We start from the raw sequence: 20,989 nt of genomic DNA, 5'->3' as shown, positions 1-20,989 counted from the left end.
AAATGCATGGCAGCAGGCTGGAAGGCAGGAGCTAACACCACAGCTTGCATTGTCAGCCTCTGTCCCCAAATGGATTATTTCCTCTATTCATTCTGATCTCTGGCAAGATGGGGCCCAGAATCTAAGCCGAGCCATAAATTAGATCCTTAGTTTTGCCCAAGTCGAGCATGTCAGGGAACAACACGCTGTATTTCTTTGGGACAGGGGTTCTTTCACTGTTTCAGAGTTGCTTGCTCTAATTGATCATCTATTCTAGACAGTTGCTTGAGGTTTTTGAGAATTTTTTTCGTTAAGGAGCGGGAATTAATTCAATAGAACAAGGAAAGTAATTTGACGCTTGGCACACTTAAATGGCAGCTTCACACAAAATCCCCATCCCCAGTTAGACACTGTGGAAACCAGGCAAAATTTTACACAGTGATGGAGTGATGAGCAAGAGGCAGGGGTTGGGTCCGTTCCTTGGGGCATGGATTTATGCTGCCACTGTTCATGTATCCATATGCTACAACCCAGCTCTGAAAATCAAAGGGTTACCTTCCACTGATGAACAGCAAGTCTCTTAGTTTAAGCAGGAAGAGCAAAAGCCTCTTGGAAAACTCAAGGTTAATCGTTGTCAGCATCTCATGCGGAAAGATAGGACCGAATACAGAAAAAAGTAGAAGCTGACAAGAGCCCTTGGTGGTCTAACTCAAGATCTCTTCTTGGAGCGTGAGCATTAAGGTTACTTGCTAGAGAACGGCTTTTTCTACCAAGACTTCCTTCACCTCTTCCTGAGCTGTCTGCATGGCTCAGGCTTCACTTCCACATCACAATATGTTCCCTAAGGCCATTCAGTTATTCTCATCTCTATATTATCATACAGAAAGCCAAAAGGCCAGGCTGGGATGACTCAAGAGGCTTTTATGCCCACCCTAGCAATAGGTCCAGGTTCCAGGTGAGGAGAACTTCCTTCCCAGTGGCTTGGCTGTGACCGACCTGCTCTAAGAGGAATCTGTAAAGCAACATCCTACAATGCAGTTGGTAGGAGGAAAATGTTAGCACCCTATTAATTCAGGAAATAGCTCTGCTGTATGAGTGTTATGACTGCTTCCTGCTTTTTGAAGCAAGGAAAGTGTCTGGTTAGGCTGGTCGAGCATATAATTGAGCTGCAGTAGCTTACATCAAAGGCAACTTTGTCAAACTTGCTTCTCCTTATGGGGCTGACCCATATCATCCATTGCATTTCTTGGTATTAAGGTTTATGTCAGAATGAGATCTAAACTGGCAGGGGAATGAAACTGCATTCAGGAAAGCAGAAAAATGAACTGCTACCTCTGCATTTCAAGCTACTTTTTACAAGAAGATTTGTAATGAATATCTAGACAAAAAATAAACACTTTCAAGCCAGCATCAATATGAACTAGGCTTCCTCTTGGGTAATATGACAGACGACCTCATCTGGATGTAGCTCACTGAATCTTAGGGTGGGATCCAGTTTGCGCCTAGCTTAGGCATTTGCTTTTCACATACATTTAGGCAACCCATTGGGCAGTCTTCCAGTAGTGCCTTATTCTTCTAACTAGTCAAACAGAGGACGTGCTTACATCTAAGCAGACAAGATCCTCCCAGAGCCCTCCAAAAATACCCACCTCCTCCCACTGGCTGAATGGGAACTTTATAAACAGGCACTTAAGAGACAGCTCTAGTACCTTTTCCAAAATAAAGATGCAAAGAAGGGCTGTCATTAGCCAGGTTGGATCCTTGATGGGTGTCTAGGTGAAAGAGTTGACAGGGAATTATTCAGAGGTCAAAAAGCTGGGGAGAAAGGTATCAACTACATCATGCAAGTCCTGTCTGAATCTGGTCTGGATAGCATGTATTTTCACAACTAGAGAAGATTTATTCTTTTTCTAGAACCCACAACTAAGGAGAACGTCTTTAGTGCCCACAAAACAATCAAAACTCCCTGGTGCCAGCTTGATTTTACATTCTGATTATCATCGCTTGCCCTTTTGTTTTCCTGAAGCCAGTTACGGTCAGGGACACCCTTCTGCACGTGGAATATCTCCCTCAAGCCCATTAAATGTATTGGCCACGTGTTACACTCCAGGCACTCCAGTTTTGCTACCCCATACAATGGTTGACATCACATGAAAACCAGCACGGAAGCCAGCCTGCATGCAAGTCACAGCCACTGAGCAAGGAAAAGAAACGGAGATGTCTTGGAGGACTAATGGCTGTTATGAGTCTCTCTCACTCTCTCTCATGTTCATCTGCAGATGGGGATGAGGTGGAGATTTACTGCCCTTGCTCCCAGTGTGGTGGATGCTCTGGATGAAGATGCCACTACCACAGTCTCTCATCACCACTGTGGCATGCTCTGCAACAGTCCAATCAATCGCCACATTGCCAATTTTGTTTTAACACTAACTGTCTCGTCATTGACTGCTAGGTAGGGCAGACTGTCTGGATGGGGATTTTAGTGCAGAGAAGCGAAATTAAAAATGTAAAGTAGACAAACAGGTGGTGCAAGCCTCATTAAAATAATATATCATCTCCTGGGGATCCCATGGGGATCTGCTGCCTTCCAGAGGATATAGAGCCTCTGAGATTTACACTTTTGGATTATTCTGTTTCTCCCTGTTTCCTTATCACAACTTTTCTGTTTTCAAAAGGCTTGTGGTATGTAGTCCATCTGGATATGCCTCCTAATAAGGATGCGTTGGAGACATCTCATAAGCACGAAGGAACACCCACCCCCCTTATGGCACTCGCCGGATCCTCCTTAGCCAATGATTTGCATATCAGAAAGAAGTATGATCAAGCCCAGAAGTTTCTGATAGAAATACAAAGCAGGAGTGTTAGAAAAGTAGGAAATATATAATTAATATGGATATAATTTCAATAAGGGCTTGAGATGATGAACTACACGAACCAGGAGATATTATTTGCCCTTGATGTGAGGTTCTTTTCCATGTGCCCCAGCAGCAAGCTAAACGTTTTACTATTCCACTTATAAACCAGGTCTAATCTTTAGGAAGTCACTAGAAATAGAGGGCATCCGTGAAGCATTTCTTGTATCTAACTGACCCCCAAGCAAACATGCAGCAGTGAAATGTATTTATGACAGAAGGGAAGAAACAGGCATAGAAAGGACATTTAAATAGCAGGCTAAGTCTGCGTCCAGTGCATGCAGCACAGCACACATTTTCTGTCACACTTCAATCACTGTAGGCTCTGGAAGTAAAAGTTTGTATTCATGCTGGGCTGGTATTTAATTGAGCTCATTTGAACCAGGCTTCCAGCAAGCACACATGACAGATTTATATATGAATCTTCACAGAGAAAAAAATGACATTTATCAACCTTCCATCAGAGCACTTGACATTTGAACAATTGATTCTGATTTAACAGTGAAAAATGCCACTATCCATACAGAACACTTGCAATAGGATTAGAATCCGAGTCGCTAACAACCCCAACAATGGCTCTGCTAGTTAAGCTATTAAACATTTATGTAGTACCTCAACTTTGCCTAGGCTTAAAGAGATTAAAAGACAATCCACATCCTGATGAGTTTAATGAAAAAGAGACAAAAGATGAGTTGGATGAACAGGGGCCAGAACAGAGAGATGTGAGCCATTAAACTGTTTGAATATTCTACAGGTTGGGCAGATTTTAAGAATAAAAGCAGCAGGAGCTGATGCGGATTAAAGACATGTTCCACTGGCTGGAGACAATACAGTTAGTCTCACTTTGTCCCAGGTAACCCAGAGCTCACTTGGGTATGCCTAAGAGTAGAAAGTCGATCCAAATGCCACTAGATATGCGTTCACATAATTAAAGTAGATTATATCCACCGGCTGAGTGAGGTGTTTGACTTTTCTCTGGCACTAGGGCAGGAACATGCTCATCAGTCTTGTCGGACAACTGCCCTTAGGTAGGCCACTATTGCCTTCATGAGTATATTGTGGTCAGTACTGAATATTCACTGGGTATGAGTGCTAGCTAGAAAGGAAGTCCTGGCAGGCAGCAAGATCACTGCCTCCCTTTTATAGTCCTATGGAGCTCTAACTGAACAGGAGTTTTGGAGAGTTTCTAGATTTGTTATTCCCAGAAGAAGCCTGTCCAGGGAGTCCCTGTTTTCATGGTTAAGAATACTTTTAATTTCCAGATGAAATGTATTCCTCACCAATTTATGACCAGCTGTTCCAATGCTGACATTGTCTGTTAGCTCAAGTAATTCTTTTTTTTTTTGGCCCTGGTGTTTACTCCATGATGGATTTATAAATGATAAGCAAATCCCTTCTCAGCCTTGGTTTAACCAGGCTCAAACCAACCTGTTTTAGTTTTCTGTCACAAGACACACTTTCCACTTCCCTGATCATTTGTAGCCCTTTTCTATACCTAGTCCACTTTGAATTTTGCTTGGTGGAACTGCAAAGATAGAATGGTTACACACCATTGCAAACATCTCACCCTGGCATTTCACAATCGCAATGATACATCTTTATCTGATGGAAAACTGATTCAGACTCCTCTTACACCTCCCTTTGCTGCTTTACTGGTGGATAATAGCACGCAGCAGCAGCCAACGGAATAAAAATTTCCCTATGTGGATTTGGAGAAGTTCTGGCAGAAAGAATAACCATTCTGTTATATCTTGTTCTTCAAATACATCAATAGCAAAAGGAAGACTAGGGAAAACGTGGACCCGCTGCTGAATGGGGCAGGTGCCCTGGTGACGAAGGATACAGAGAAGGCAGAGTTATTGAATGCTGCCTTTGCTTCAGTCTTCGCTGCTAAGGCCAGTCCTCAGGAATTCCAGACCTTGGAGACAAGAGAGGAAGGCTGGAGAAAGGAAGACTCTCTCTGGGTGGAGGAGGATCAGGTTAGAGATCTTTTGTCCAAACTTGACATCCATAAATCCATGGGCCCTGATGGGATGCACCCACGAGTGCTGAGGGAGCTGGCGGATGTTATCGCTAGGCCACTCTCCATCATCTTTGAAAGGTCCTGGAGATCAGGAGAGGTGCCTGAGGACTGGAAGAAAGCCAATGTCACGCCAGTCTTCAAAAAGGGCAAGAAGGAGGAGCCAGGAAACTACAGGCCTGTCAGCCTCACCTCCACCCCTGGAAAGGTGATGGAACAGCTCCTCCTGGAGGTCATCACTAAGCATGTGGAGGACAAGAAGGTGATCGGGAGTAGTCAGCATGGATTCACCAAAGGGAAATCATGCTTGACCAATCTGATAGCCTTCTATGACGGAATGACTGGCTGGGTAGATGAGGGCAGAGCAGTGGATGTTGTCTCCCTGGACTTCAGCAAGGCTTTTGACACTGTCGCCCATCACATCCTCCTAGGTAAGCTCAGGAAGCGTGGGCTAGATGAGTGGACAGTGAGGTGGATTGAGAACTGGCTGGATGGCCGAGCTCAGAGGGTTGTGGTGAATGGCGCAGAGTCAAGTTGGAGGCCTGTGGCTAGTGGTGTCCCCCAGGGGTCAGTCCTGGGCCCAGTCTTGTTCAATATATTCATCCATGACCTGGAGGAAGGGACAGAGGGCATCCTCAGCAAGTTGGCTGATGATACTAAACTGGGAGGAGCGGCTGACACACCAGAAGGCTGTGCTGCCATTCAGAGGGACCTGGACAGGCTGGAGAGCTGGGCGGAGAGGAACCTCATGAAGTTCAACAAAGGCAAGTGCAAGGTCCTGCACCTAGGCAGGAATAATCCCATGCACCAGTACAGGCTGGGGGTTGACCTGCAGGAAAGTAGCTCTGCAGAGAAGGACCTGGGAGCGCTGGTGGACAAGTTAAACATGAGCCAGCAGTGTGCCCTTGTGGCCAAGAAGGCCAACGGTCTCCTGGGGTGCATTAGGCAGAGTGTTGCCAGCAGGTCGAGGGAGGTGATCCTGCCCCTCTCCTCAGCCCTGGGGAGGCCTCACCTGGAGTACTGGGTCCAGTACTGGGCTCCCCAGTACAAGAGAGACATGGCACTCCTGGAGAGAGTCCAGCGGAGGGCTACCAAGATGATTAGAGGGCTGGAGCACTTCTCCTAGGAAGAAAGACTGCAAGAGCTGGGCCTGTTCAGCCTGGAGAAGAGAAGATTGAGAGGGGATCTCATCAATGTGTACAAGTATCTGAAGGGGGAGTGTCAAGAGGATGAGGCCAGCCTCTTCTCCGTGGCGCCCAGCAACAGGACAAGAGGCAATGGGCAGAAACTGAACCACAGGAAGTTCCATCTGAACCTGAGGAAAAACTTCTTCACTGTGAGGGTGACAGAGCATTGGAACAGGTTGCCCAGAGAGGTAGTGGAGTCTCCTTCCCTGGAGATATTCAAAACCCGTCTGGACGTGATCCTGGGCAATATGCTCTAGAGGACCCTGCTTGAGCAGGGAGGTTGGACTAGATGATCTCCAGAGGTCCCTTCCAACCTAAACGATTCTGTGATCTGATGTCTGGAAAAAAGCTAGTAAACTCTGCAGAAATGTGACTATGACATATTAGAATGAACTAATACATGAAAATAATAAGTTAGCCTGCAATCAACTAATGTATCAGGCCTTCCTCTTCCTTAGTCATTTCCAGTGGGTAAAATCCCAGTTTACAACAGACTGATTTTCTCCTATGAAATTTTTCTCACTTCTATTATTACTGATTTAATGTTCTTTCTCTACAGTATTTCTGATTCTTTGTTGCACTGAGGCCTCCCAAATAAGTTATGAGTAAATTTTCTTAGCCAATTCCTGCCTTTTGTGTCAAAGTTAATGAACATATAAAAGAGATTAGTCATAAGAGTGCTTACTGGTGAACTTCATTAGTAATCTCCTCTCATCCGATACTTTCTCCTTCAACGCTGCCTGATGTGTTCGAGTTCCTGGGCACCTCAATTCAGCCATTCAGTTCCTGGGCACCTCAATTCAGCCTTTGCTTAAGCGGTTAGTTTACAAAAGTTTTCCTTCTGAAGTTTGTTGCACATCTACTTTACATTAACTTTTCATTATAATTTGCAGGAATTGAACTTGTTATCCATGAACCTAAAGCTATTTCCTATTATCAGCTCTGCTATAACGTCCTCATGACTTACCACAGCCAAGTCTAAAACAGCAGCATTTCCTGTCACTCCAGTGAATCTCTGGCGGATATTTTTATTGACTAGAAATGCAGGAATATCTCTGATGTACTAATAACAGCATCAGTAGTGCTCCAACCCGTTTCCTGTCATTAAATTATCCCATAACAAATACTGCAGTAGTAGTTATTTCTCTAATAACATTATAGAACTCTCTTGGCAGAATAGGATTCTGGTGGCATATGGCATGCTGACAGTGGTAATCTTTTACCAGTCTCCGAGTTGTGCCGTCATTAACACATATTGCTACATTCTGCCTTTTCCTGAACAGCAGCTACTGGCTTTAGAGTACCCATGATTGCTGCTGCAGGACGATAACACTGTTCCAATGCACTTGTTCATATCCCAGATCAGTAGTTCAAGCTCCTCCACAAATCTTGCTGCATTTGTATATCCATTTTTTTTTTTGTCTTTTCCTCCCTAGTCCTTCACCAATACCTTGCTTCAGCTACTACTTTCTTTTCCTTTGCTGACTCTGGGATATTCCTTTATGCACTGCCATGCCCAGATTTGCCTGATTATTCTATCTGTATGTAGTCAGGCAGAGCTTTGAGATTACACAAGTGCTTCCTAGCCTTTCCTGGTGTTTCTTTAAGGCTCCTCTTATCAACGAGGCCAACATCAGTGTTTGCAGCAGTGCTGCAGGTCCTTGGGTAATAGTCATCTACTGAGAAAATCTCTTCATTACCATATGCCAGTGCTCAGACTTCCCCAAATCGTGCTCTAACCTTAGCTGTCTGCTGACCTTCACTGTCACTCATTCTGCAGGGGCTAGAGCTATTCCACTGAACACCTGAGCATTCACTTCTTTCAGAGCCTTCCCCAACATGGCATAGTCACCCTGAATCAGCTCCAGCAGTGTCCTATCCGTCTCATTTGCTCTGATTTGAAGGACAACTAGTAGACTGCTTCCTGCTCCTATTCGGAAATTTCCTAGGCTTAGATTACCATGTTTTATCCATGATCTGAGCAGAAAACACACTGTTCCTCTGATGTGTTTTTTGTCAGGTTTTTGAATCTGTGAGGTACGACACTGGCTCAAGTTTTAGAAGCAGAATAGTGTGGATTGCTGTCCTCCTGGAAGCATTAGCCTTGTGAGGAAGTGGTGTATTGTGCTAATATGATGATTCTGCTCACAGAACTTCCAAAATACTGCTCAGAAACAGCACGAGTCTTTCTATGTGAACCTCTACAAACCTAAAACCCTCTACCTCACAGTAAAACTGCTCTATTTTTTCCTGGTCATGGTCTAAGCCTCTGACCCTTTCCCTTTTATCTGCAGTCATCCTGCCTTCTCCTCTTTTTTACAGTCCCTCTACATTACCTTCATTCTTTTTCTGGCCAAGCCTTGATCTTACTTTGATAAAAATTTGTAGAGGCGAAAAACTATGCCTTCCTTTCAAAAGAGAGTCTCCAACCCATCCCAAAACACAGGGCCCTTGAATGTTTGTAGGCTGGTTCTCTGAGCAGCAGCAGCATCACACTGGTAAATTGCTCTGACAGGTTGCTTGAGCTGAGCTGGCATGCTCAGCCATAAAAATGGAGATCTGCATACGATCCCACTAGCACCACACCATACTTCAGACCCTGAATACAGCATTTTCATTTGCCATCAACAAAGACTCACCTAATTTTACTTGAAGTGGGGACGGCTTATAGTTCATGGCTACAGTCTCTCCCTCTCTCGTATCACAATCTCTGTCCGATATTGATGCAGCTGTTGGATCCTGTTAAGAAAGAAAACGAAGGGTTTAGCTAAAAGAGTTGAGCAGTCATTTTTCTAACTGGCTGTTAGGAGAGTCCCCACCTGCAATCAGAGGGAACAGAGGATATGTTTCTGTTTCAAAGGACTGAAATCTAGGAGCAAAAGACAGGATTTTGGAAGCACGTTGAGTACGCTCAAAATACCTCTGGAAATGTCAGCTTTCACCATCAGACTTGCATGATGGATGACACTGGGAATATAATATGAAGGGGAGGGTCACCAGTTCAAATTCAACCCGGGCTGGCAGTAGTCCAAAACCATTTTCGTGTGTTGACAGTTTGGTCTGTTGGTATGAAATGCATTTGCAGTTTCAGCCCAGTTCCAAGTGGACCAGCCAGTCTTATGGTTAAAACTAAAAAGCTCCTGACTAGCCGCGTGAAAGTCCAGCTTGGAAGGAACAAAGACTAAGTAAGTATGAGAATTCAATCCCTGGTCCCTCTTGGCAAAGACTGAAGAAGTTTATACTTCCCATGCTGGACCTATTTTGTGGCTAACTGAAAAGATTAATTTCAGTATCTGTCAACACAGCACCTTACACCACCACCAAAATCCTCCGTTAAAAAAAAAGCTCCCAAAACACAAGGTCTGCTCTAGTAGGCCTACTTGCAGACAGTCTAGCCCAAGTAGTGTGCTCTATGGTATAGTCTCTCTCTGAATCCTCTAATGCACAAACTACCAATTCAGGCAGTTCCATCACTGATAAAAATATTAAAGTCCTTTCACTGCAAGCTTCAAACATGTTGGAACTGCCACGATTCAGCACCACAGTGAAAATTAAAATCAGTTGTCAAACATTTCTGCTTCTTCCCATCTAGAAGCTAGAAACTAAACCGAACATACATATGTTTATATGCATATAGAAAAATCTCATTTATAATAGGCAGCTGTACAGGGAAAATATACATTCAATATTAGGTTCAAATATCTGACGAAATCATCACTTCACAAGAAATGGAACAAACCTTCAGAAACTATATAGGGAACACCATTCCAAGCTGGCTAATTAAGATTTTCCATCTCTCAGTTTCTAGAGTGTGTATTTACAAATTTTCTTATAAAAATGCACCCCGTGATTTGGCACTGACATCTGTAGGAAAGAAGTCAGAGTTTCAAAGCAAGGGACCATCCCCTCAACTCAGAAAAGAAAAATCACTCAGTGAACTACCTTCCCTTCCTCCCCAGTGCCTTCTCTTTGCAGTGCACATCAGCTCTTTTTAATATACTGTGCTTATGAAATAAAATATGATTTTCAAATTAGGCTCTGTTTTCATAGCAACTGGTCAAATATCACCGGTAGGGTGATAATGTTTCAATGAAATTCTGCTCCTTCAAACTCTCCAGTAGACTTTCTTTGACAGTACTTAAAAAGGACAGTGCTTACAAGACTTTACGTTCAATGACACCAAATAAGTAACTTTTAACCTCACAGGATTTCTTCTTCTTAACGCAACCACTGCTGCGAGGAATGTGGTAGTCGTTTAACGACAGGGTGATAAAGGTTAGAGTAGGTTGCAAACAAACGAGGTAGTCTCCAGGAGAACGCAGTTAGGCATGAATGATGAATCACATGGATTTTAAGCTAAAAGTTCTACTTTTATGAAAAGGAATATTAGATCTTTAACAACAACACGGAACAACTGAGCAATAATACAGCAGCTGAAATTAAATGAAGATAAAAATGAAGTGTGGCACACAGAAGAAAAACAGTCCCAACTTTACATTTGAAAATGAGGAGCTCTACCTAGCTACTGTCCCTCAAGGAAGAGATTTGGATTATGGGAGATAATTCTATGAAAACATCAGCTCAGCACTCAACAGCAGTGAAGCAAGTCAGAAATCAGGAAAGGAGCAGAGGTCATGCAGAAAACCTCATAACAGCACTGCGTATACAGGGGTGTGCCTCCATCTTCAATACTTCCATCCTCCTGCCAACCCAAAAGCAGTACAGCGCCCTTAAAAAACGGTTTGGAACAGGGAGCCCAGGATAATCAAAAGGTGTGCAGTGTCTTCCATTAGGCGACCAACTGAGCAGCCTAGGACACTTCAGTTGGGAAGAGACAACTGATGGGGGATCCGAGAGAAGTCTAAATAGTCCCGAGGGGGATGCCAATGTGAATACGGATCACCTTGCCTTTGTTTTCTACAACACAAGAACAAGATAGCATCATCAAGTGGCAATTAACATGGCAGCAGCTGGAAACCAACACCGTACTTCTCCCTGCAACAGATGACATAGTACTGTAGATGCTAAAAGGGCTCAGGAAAGGGTGCGCTAAATGAATGGAAGAAATATCCATCAAGGGCTATTAAACATAAAAGCGCTGCTTCTGGCACAGGGAGCCCCTGAGCCACCCATCGCTGGAGGCTGCGGAGTGAACTGGGGGCAGGACTACGGGCTCACCCTGTTCTTGTCCTCTTGAAGACAGGACATTGGGGTAGGTGAGACCTTTAATCTGAGCTGAAATGGTGATTTTTATTTTTGGTGTCAACCTCTTATGATCTCAGTTGAAGACTGGCTTTCTCAGCATCTTTGTAACATGAGATCGGTCTTTCAAGCACGCCCGGCTGAATGTGCTGGACCAGAATCCAGGCTGTATGAAAGGATGTTCCTGGGAATGGCCAGACCGTAGGAAGGACAGCGGTTTTTCAGCCACACCAGGACTTCACTGAGAGGGGATGTGTAAGGTGGTCTAGCTGGCAGCCCATGACCTGAGTCCAGGCTTCCAGCATGAGAACCTTCTCTCTGATGTTTTGGGAAAAGGTAGGATACAGCTATTTTTAAAGAGCCTGATTCCAAGAGTTGGATGCCTCCAGCAAGCCCTTGGAACCACAATCTGCTGCGTGCAGACTGAAGGAGGACATGGGAGCAGAAATATTATAGTAAAGGATATGATGCGATGGCTGCATATCACCTTCCTCGCCTGCGTGGTCAGGCACTCCGACCTGTGAGCTCCCACACGGAGGGAGCCCACAGCCAGCATTTCACATGGCAAGGAGGAGACCCTGCCCCCTGGACTAGCTCACGTTTAAACTGTTTATGCTTTAATCCCTTTAAACTGAAAACAGCCCCTACTTTACTCAGAAATTGCTGGGTAACCTGCCAGAGATGTCAGACATCCAGTTTGCATGGAAAGTGGGAGTGGGGAAAATGTTCTTAAGTGCCTCTGAGGATCTGAACTCCGGACTTGAATCTGGACTTGCTCTACTCAACTGCAGCCATCTCAAAGTTGGGGTCCAGTCTAAACAACTAGATAAGGCTTACAGACCATCAGTGAAGACAGAGAAGATTTTCAAAGAGTCATTCATTCTATGCTATCTTAGACACCACAAAAGGAGATGAATCAGTCCCTGGAGGTCTCTCTCCCTTGACTAGAGAGGAGGCCTAACAACTGATTGAGGTTGCACCCTTGACTAGACATCAGGGAAGGTTGGAATGATGAAAGACACACTGGCAGAGCCTACAACAAAGCCAGTTTACACCAGGAATTCCTTTCTGAGGTTTGGAATGACACTTCTCCGCCTCAGCTCTGTGAACTGCACCTCTGTAGCACGCTCGGGTGGGAATACGTTTCTGCCTTACAGCAGATATATCGCTAATGCAAAGGGATCACAAAGCAACTGCAGGGGCTGAGCCATCATCATGGCAGCACATAGGCCAGGTCCTCTCCCTCCAAGGTTTAAAACAGAGGTAAAAGGAAAACTGAGCTCGGCCAGAGACAGCTTCCCTAATGCTAGCATGTATTTACTCCTGCCCGTGAGCGCAGAGGCCCAGTGATATTTCCTATCCATCACTTCCTATACATTCTGCAGCAACATACAAGACTCCATAGTAACAACCTTGACTGCAAAAACGACAGAATTCCCATGGTAGTTTGGCTAGAATTGCCTCTTTGAATGAACACATTTTGCTTTTATGCCTACTGAATATGTGTGTTTTGCTACATATATGTGACCTACCCAGAGAAAAATTGACTTGACTAATTAGACTTTTGCTTGTGAATGCCTATGAGCACAATGAAATTTTACCATGTGCTTTTGCTATTAAAATTTACTTTGCAATTTTATTTTTCTTTATTTATTTACAAGCCTCTCTGGACTGATGCTGAGACCCCAATGTCAAAATTACAGCTATGCGGTATGACTAGTCCCAGGCCAGATAACGTGATTTCTCTCTGCTCACTGGGTGGAACACAACGCTCCCAATCAAAAGCAAGTGCTGAGCTGTGCCTACAGGGGCTCTAAACGGCTCTGGGAATTTAATACGTTTTAGGTTTTTCTGTTCCTGAGCCCTCCTTATGTCTTCGTTCCTAGGGAAAAAATACATGCAATCAGGCCATGGCAAGAACACTTGGCTGGGGCCAGAGTTTTAATCAAAAGTTTTCTCCCCATAGGCTCACGGCTTAACTGGGCATGGACAGTCACAGCATCCAAATGGTGGGGCAGTTCCTGATTAGTTTGGCTTATTCTACAGGCTTGACACAGTGGACCTTGACAACTCTGCCCTCCTGCTAGGTACAGCAAGATCCTACCATGTGCACAGTATGCCATTTCTGAACATCGGAAATTAGTTCCAGCGAGCCTTCATGGAGCAGAAGTAGTGCGAACCCTTGGTATGAAGGGGCACTGAGAAAAGCCAAAACCACTTTAAAATTAAATCAGGAGTTTAAGGAATATGGTGCACACAGTGAGGTTTTTCTTCTTTTCCTCCTTTTTTCCCCTTCCCTTTTTGCAGTACTTAGCAAGAAACACAAGATCTGCTGTAATGCACCAGGCCAACAGTCTTTTTACTGTTATCACCATCTGCCTTTCCCAAAAGCCCACACTGACTATGGCAGGAGATAACCCCAAACAACTAGCAAACTGGGCAGTGTTTTACCCTGAGCAACGGAGCTGGGCTCTAGGTACAATCACATCCTTGTAGCACCTTTGAAAGTGCAGCTTCCTTTCCTTTCCTCCACAGTCCTCTGGCATCTTGCAAGCTTAACAGCTCTCTGCCTTCCACCCTGTAACTCCCCCAGGACCCCCACGCATGAGGAAGAGAATTGGCACACGCAGTTTCTGTGGCTTTAAGATGCACCGTAAGTAGAGCTGAAAACAGATGTCTCTGTCTGCCCACCCTTCCCACTCAAGATCAGTCATATTTATAGCCACAGAAAAATACTGCTCAATACTCTGCTCTCTACGAGAAATCTGGTGACCATTAAAGTAGCCCTTTTTTGGATAAGACAGAGGGAGAACATTGCCCTTAGCCTCAAATCTCAAGGAAAGAACTAATATACAGGGCTTTACCCATCACTTCTCTATACAGTTCAGATGCATTGGCTTGATTATCAAGAGCTGAATCGTTACAAGCTGAATGCTCATTACTTTGTCTTTCCCCAGCACCAGCTGATGATGTGCTTGCTCTCCTCTGCTCAGCTTAAAGACTCTGAAAGCCTTGGTGCCAACACGTGTGTGACAGCCCACAGTGAACACTCACAGGGGCTCCTGCTTTCCGAGGCTGCCCATGTGGGTCACGCACTCCAGACAAATGCTAACAAGAAAGTTCAGGCTCAAGTGTTTTGCCTATTTTTCAAGTCAAACACAGAGTTTGAAAATTCGATAAACGTTCTGTGCATGAGACTGAGCCAGTAAACAAAATGACAAGTGAGAAACCACGTGTACCTCAAATACAGGGGGTAGATTCAAGTCACTGAGGGGTTTCTGTCATTCCTATGTTGTCATCCTAGCCTCTTGGGCTAGGAAACTGCTCCCGCTAATAAATATTTATGCCTTCAGTCTCTCTGCCCCAAGAACAGAAAACGATATGCCATTCACAGATTCACTCTGCCTCGAGCTGTACCACGTTAGGTAGTCCTGAAAAACGCAGCTTTAGACAGCAAGCTTCCTGGGGAAGGGACCTTGATGTGCCTCTGCAGCCTCTAAGTATCACTACAATATAAACTTTAAATGTCTATAAGCACGGAGTGCTCAAGAAAACATTGAGAACCAAAACATACATAGTTGATGTGAAACACAGTATAAAAGGAGAGGCACACAGGATGTGAGATTTATAGTGCATCAAGTTGAAACAGTACTCGCAAGTTTTGCGAGAGAAAGGAAAGTGTCAGAGGGGGCTGTCAGGCAGGAACGTAACCTACAAACCTCACAAAAGGCTCTCCTATCCTCTGCTCCGCATCCCCCAGGCTCCAGCTTAAACATCCAGTTTTGGAGCCTGTATTTCAAGAAAGATGTGGTCCCCTCAGCTCCCCTATGGATAAAAGCTGGAAGTTCTGACCATCAGGGAACACCAGAGGAATTGGGTTGCTTAGAGAAGAAAGGGGAATGCTAGGGAGGAATGTAACAGCTGTCTTCAGATACAGGAAAGGCTGCCACCAAGAAAAAAGGATTAATTTTCTTTTCATCTGTCTGATTCAGAGAACAAGAAATGAGTACCTTACGTTGCACCAAGGTTGCAAGGAAATATTAGGGAAAACCGTACAGAGGTAAGACCGAGGAACTGCTCAATTGCCTGACGAAGCTGTGCAATCCCTGTTCCTGGAGGCTTTTAAGGCTAGGTTATGAACAGATTTGTCAGGCAGAAAGTCAGTAGACCTGATCTGCTTTTGGGACAAGATGATCTGGTTTTGAAGCAAGCTGATAGGAGGGTCCATGATCCTCGTAGGCCCTACTCAGCCCTCCTTCCTATCTTCCTCTGTTTGTTAGTCTTACTCAACTTCTTCATCCTTTTTCTTCTAGATGTAGATTCACCTTCATTGCCAGCTAACTATGGTCCCGCACATACTTCTTATGTATTTGAAGACAAGGATTTGTTTTTCGCTTGGGTTTTTTTTGTTTGTTTTCTTGTGGAACATTTAATAGGTGTGAAGCAATGATCTAACTGAGTCTTAGTCAAATGGGTTTAAATAACAGGAAGAGATTCAAGAGCTCATACTACTTTTGTGAATACAGATTCTAAAGCAGGGTTCTGGAGAAATTCTCAAATTCTAGAGAAATTTCACACATATATGAAATACGAAACAAATAAGGACACACGAATTGTCTTACTGAGTCAGACCAGAGGTCCAGTAAGCTCAGTATAAAATTGTAGAAGAACTCATGAGCCAAACTCTTGGTTAGGAAGGAGCAGAATAACATGGCAGTAGTAGGTTTCTATAGCCCTGACACCTCCAAGTGGCAACATAAGCAAAGGCAGACCTTGTATTTATGCAAAAAGAGATTTGAGAAGATAAATGACTTACGGGAATTGGTAAGAAGGCATGCCTGCACACTTAGACAGTCTACTAGTAGGCCAGAAGTGACTGGTAACAGTCATCTATAGTGGCTATGAGGTGACCTAAGTTCTGTAATTTATCTGGTTTACAACAGACAACGTTCAGGTGACAAAGCAACTGATGCTCCCCTGACCTAGGAGTTAAGCAGTGCTATGTTTCTGAAAAAACCCTCAAAGACAAGACATCTCTTTCATGCTCCAGCACTATTTTTCAGGGAATCAGAACTATGGCACGCAAACGCACACACTGAGTCTGTCCTGCGCACAGGGAAAGGAATTCAGTACTCAGGGCTCAGCCTACAGAAAGACCGTAAACTCTTTCAAACAGTGAAGGGGGGCACTGACGCCAGGACACTGTGCTAAGCCTACAGTCTCCTACCTTTAATCCATCCAGGCTGGGGAAAGCCATCCTGTAACACCCTGCAGGTTGCTGCCCTGCCAGCCTACCTGGGACCCACCCCAGATGGGTGGCTCCCAGGCTCCAGTCTTTTCTCTCCAACCTGCCCTCAGGATGATCTGCAGTGCACTTGGTCCCTCCCTCCCCCCTATCCATCTTCAGAGGAGAGGACTCCGCTTCATTTATGCAGAACACCAGTTTACCCTGGGAACAAGACATTTTCCAAACTTCCCTATCCACTTTCAAGGACCATGACTGGCCTTCACTTCTGTCTCAGTGAGCTGAAGGAGGAAGAAAACATCATTTTCCTGACTCTCACATGTTCAGGTAGCTCCAGAATCACAAGGGGACTGAAGCAAAAGTCTCCCAGGAAGCCATGGTCTGCACTTTTCATCAACATGTGCACACTGCTTATCCAAAACACTAACTGCTTATCTCAGCGTTGCCACCTCTTACCCGAGTAAAAATAAGTGGCATTTTGGTGACTCAGCGACTGATGCACTGAAATACATAGAGAGCCACTGACTCAGTTTTAAAAAGCAACAAACAATTGTTTATTGACTTTCTACTAGCTCTGCCAGTGCACCAGTTACAACATTGTTTTTTTTTTTTCTCCTCTGTTCTGAACAACTGAACAGATCTTATTTAACAGTAACAAATTAGGCCTGCGATATCCACTACAGGATCCAGGTTTTGAAGCAGATCCATTTATAATTATAAGTCAAACCAGTATCTGAAGTCATTGTTTTTCAGCAACTGAAAAGCCAGCAGTGTTAACATTGCTGCATGGTTAAAACCTCAAGTCTTCTTAATTAAATTGCACTAGAATTACGAGCATATTCAAAAGTATTACAGTTACATTCCACCGTATATACCTGTAAGGTGGAGCTTAATTCACTGGAGGGTAATGAGGACATCAGATCTTTGGTTTGTTTACAGCAGGTACGCAACAGAAGTGTTGGCCTGCGCTGCTGTGCTGCAGTGCTTGGGCTGAAAGGCTCCCTCGAAACCCTGGCAGTGAAGAGACTGCCTGGCTTTCCTTTCAAGCTGAACAAAATGCAACGAACAGAAAGGCATAAGCAGTGGAAGGTGTACAAGAAGTTTTAGACGCCTATATTCCAAATCAAAATGGTATTTTCAGAGCTGGGGAGAGAGTCCCCCCCCCCCCTTTTTTTTTTTTTTCAGATGATCATGTATGTCTAATCCTGGGATATTAAACAGGATCCTGGGAATCCTGTTTAATATAACAGAGGAAGCGCCAAGTCAGTAAGCACACAAATAGTTTCGGAAAGCAATTGAGGGACAAGGAAGAAAAATGGGAGTAATTACCTGATTGCTGTTAGATTCCCATCAGAGAAACCAGCAGCACAAGCATCCCCTGGTCCTTTCCTTTCAACCATGATAGAGCACATTTACCACTCTATTTCCCTCCAGGCTCTTCTCATGCACATAAGCACCATCACTATTATCACAGCCGTTTATAGGTTTGGTATCTTGTGCTAACTTTACAAGACTTAAATTGGATCATTAACATTGCAAATCAGAGAAAGGCCAAATTCCCTCCCCGCCACTGCCTGCAGCCCAGCAGTTGGCATACAATAACTATTTAAAAGCAGCCATTAACTGAGGTATGTTTTCAGGATGCTTTAATACCAAAATATTTCCTTCCTTGTAAAGGCTGCACATACCTAAGGGCGTTACACCTTTCCTCTTGGCCCTCTGATCATACTGCCGTAGCTCAGAGGTCCAATGTGAGACATATGGGTCTTTAAGGCAATAAAGCATCGCAGGGAAATTCCTTAGTAGCTTTAGTAAGAGCCAGTTTAGCAACTGGCACGTGTCCAAACCAGGATCCCCCTCAAAACCTCCCGAAAGACTTCACAACCACTCTTTAAACCTCAACTCACGAGGGAGATTCCGAAAATGATTAAAAGTTGAGGCACATGTTAGCCCAAGGTCACAGTGCGGAGGGTGCAGGCAGGAACAGGACTCTTGGCTACATGCTCTAGCCATATCCTGTAGAAGGCACCAGTGCTCTGCATGGCCCTAGTGCTGCCCAAGAGAGAACACAGCAGGATCTGTTAGCGACTGAATTCACGCTCCCTGGTTAGTGTTTAGAGCTTCTTTCAAACACATGTCCCATCTTTGCTATTCCAAGGCCCTAAAAGAGCATCACCAAGAACAAAACTCTATTTTAAAAGAGAGTATTTTCCACCTGAAACAGACAACCAAAGACTCTTCTGCCTGGCAGAGAGGAACTGTGGTTCCTTCCCAGGGACAGCTAACACTCAGAGAAACAGGCCACGAAAGTGCAAGACAAGTGGTGCCATCACTGCTGAAATGCCATGTTCAAGAGCAATGCAGAACTGGTGTACCAAGCCTCTCTTGCCTCAGGCCTCTCTGCACAAAGCTAGGCCATTCCAGCTGTACTTGATAGATGAAATCAAAGTTTGCCTGAAGGAAACGCTAAAAAAGTTGGCTGGCTCTGCAGATCCTGCAGAGATGATGTATTCTGACAAAAAAGTCCCAACACAATACAAACGACAGCTACTTCCAGTGACGCAAGTTCCCTCCAATGCCCTGGAGACTGGTTAACTGTTTTCATAGGTCATGCACTGGATCCAACGTGGCAAATCCTACGTTGCTAAGCTTTCACTGCATCTGGCAGTGAGAACAATAGCAGGAAAAGGCCAGGACGGTCCCACGTTCATTGTTTTTCAACAGACCAAGAGCTCCAATCAGTGCAGGAATAGCACAGTTACTGCTAGCATACCTCTGGGCCCACCTATTCTTTTCTAGTGAACAGTTAGGACCATCTTTAAGAAAGGCAGCTGATTTTCGACATGTTCAACTCCTATACATGTTAAGATGAATGAGGTCTTGCCTTTTGCATCAGCAATATTCTGGCCTCTTGTATCCATTCCCTCAGATCCTTTTCTGAGCTGTTTGATTGCTCCTCCTATTCACCCCTTCTCCAGTCATCACTCTTCATCCTTTCACCGTGGTAAATCCCTGCCTTTCCGAGAGTGCAGATGTGTCTGGCTCTACATGTACTCTGACTGATGACTCAAGTCAAGGGGGAGACCCACGCAACTAAAAATGCTGTCTGCCAATTGTCAATTTGACGATGGACACTTCTGGAATGAAAATGAAATATGTGAAAAGCACAAAACCTTTCTTTAGCCTCTGGATTCATGTCCAAACCATAGGGTTTCTTCTCTACTGCACACCTATTTTGCATTTACTAGACCTGTCACCCTTCAATCCAAGACATCTTGGGCAGGTTGCTGTTTAGAGGACAAGGTGAGTTTGTAAGCCTCCAGTTTACCCAGCATGCTCTCACAGTCAAGGACATGGAGGGACCTCATGAGGACTTTCAGCAGGGAATCATCACACCTTCCTTCAACCACTTGGACAAAACTGGTTCAAGAAAAAGGAAAAGTCACCAGCATAGAAATCTCAAGGACTCAGTGCCCTGGGAAGGCTGCACAGCAAATGCAAACAGTCAGGAGGCTGAAAGGAAGAGCAAATGACCTGTGTATTTATTCAACACCAAAGCCACCTCTGCCCCAGGAAGACACTGAGAAAACAGAAGGAAGGAGATAGATTGTAAAGCAGGATCTAAACAAAGCCCTGAAGGAGCAGTGTGGAAACCCACCACTCTGGGATGGAGATTTCAAGAGACTTCTCAGGAAAAATGAACATCCAGGGGCATTCAAAGCTGTTTAAGGAAACTAAAAATACAGACTTTTTTCAATGTAACCCAAAGGAGGAACATTTGACCAAGGCTCACACACCAACCATGTTTGTCTCCACCCGTCTGCAGTGTGATCTCAGAGGTGGACACTGCATTAGCCTGGACAGAGTGGGGCACTGCACCATGGAGAATGAGAAAGCTGTGCTGTGCTGGCTTGCTCGGCTGGGAACATAACCCTTCGCTACTGTCTGGCCAAGCCACCCACGTATATGTGCATTTTCAGGGCCACAGCCCATGCCTGACCCCAAGCTTTGGATCCTCCCAGCACTGCCTCCTGACCTGCCATTCAGGCTGATGTGCTCAGAGAGGAGTTTGGCTGGTAACGCTAACGGCCTTTGAGAGGATAGCATGATGTAGGCAGCAATGCTCTCCGCTCTTCTCCTTACCTTGCCACGCTCAGCTTGGGCTCTACTTCAAGGTCTTCAGCACATCGCCCTGAACATGGCCTGAGAGGTCACCTGCCTATTCTGCAGAGATGCATTCCAGTTATAAAACGTTACCAGTTTGTCTCCCCGAGTACAGAAAATAAAGCCGCCAAGCAGAGTGCTCAGCAGCCTTTTCCTCTTCAGCACAACGCTTTGAACTTGTCCCAAGAGATGGAGAGCTCAATCATCTGATTTCCATATTTATAAGGAGAGAGTTTCTGTTCTGCCAAGCTTGTGACAGAAATAACCCCACAAATAGCAG

The 20,989-nt window shown here is 44.7% G+C and overlaps 1 protein-coding gene across 3 annotated transcripts in view; it reads right to left on the bottom strand.

The window, feature by feature from the left end:
- Positions 1–20,989, bottom strand: part of LOC104152014 (protein FAM219A) — a 106,183-nt gene that overhangs the window by 39,436 nt on the left and 45,758 nt on the right. For all 3 annotated transcript variants that reach the window (XM_068927629.1, XM_068927630.1, XM_068927631.1), the window contains exon 2: positions 8,738–8,837. In XM_068927629.1, the coding sequence (XP_068783730.1) occupies positions 8,738–8,837 (100 nt within the window). The remainder of the gene's footprint in view (positions 1–8,737; positions 8,838–20,989) is intronic.

The sequence above is a fragment of the Struthio camelus genome, chromosome Z (genome assembly GCF_040807025.1).
Source record: "Struthio camelus isolate bStrCam1 chromosome Z, bStrCam1.hap1, whole genome shotgun sequence".
NCBI lineage: Eukaryota > Metazoa > Chordata > Aves > Struthioniformes > Struthionidae > Struthio > Struthio camelus.
This window is presented reverse-complemented; position numbering and strand designations above follow the sequence as displayed.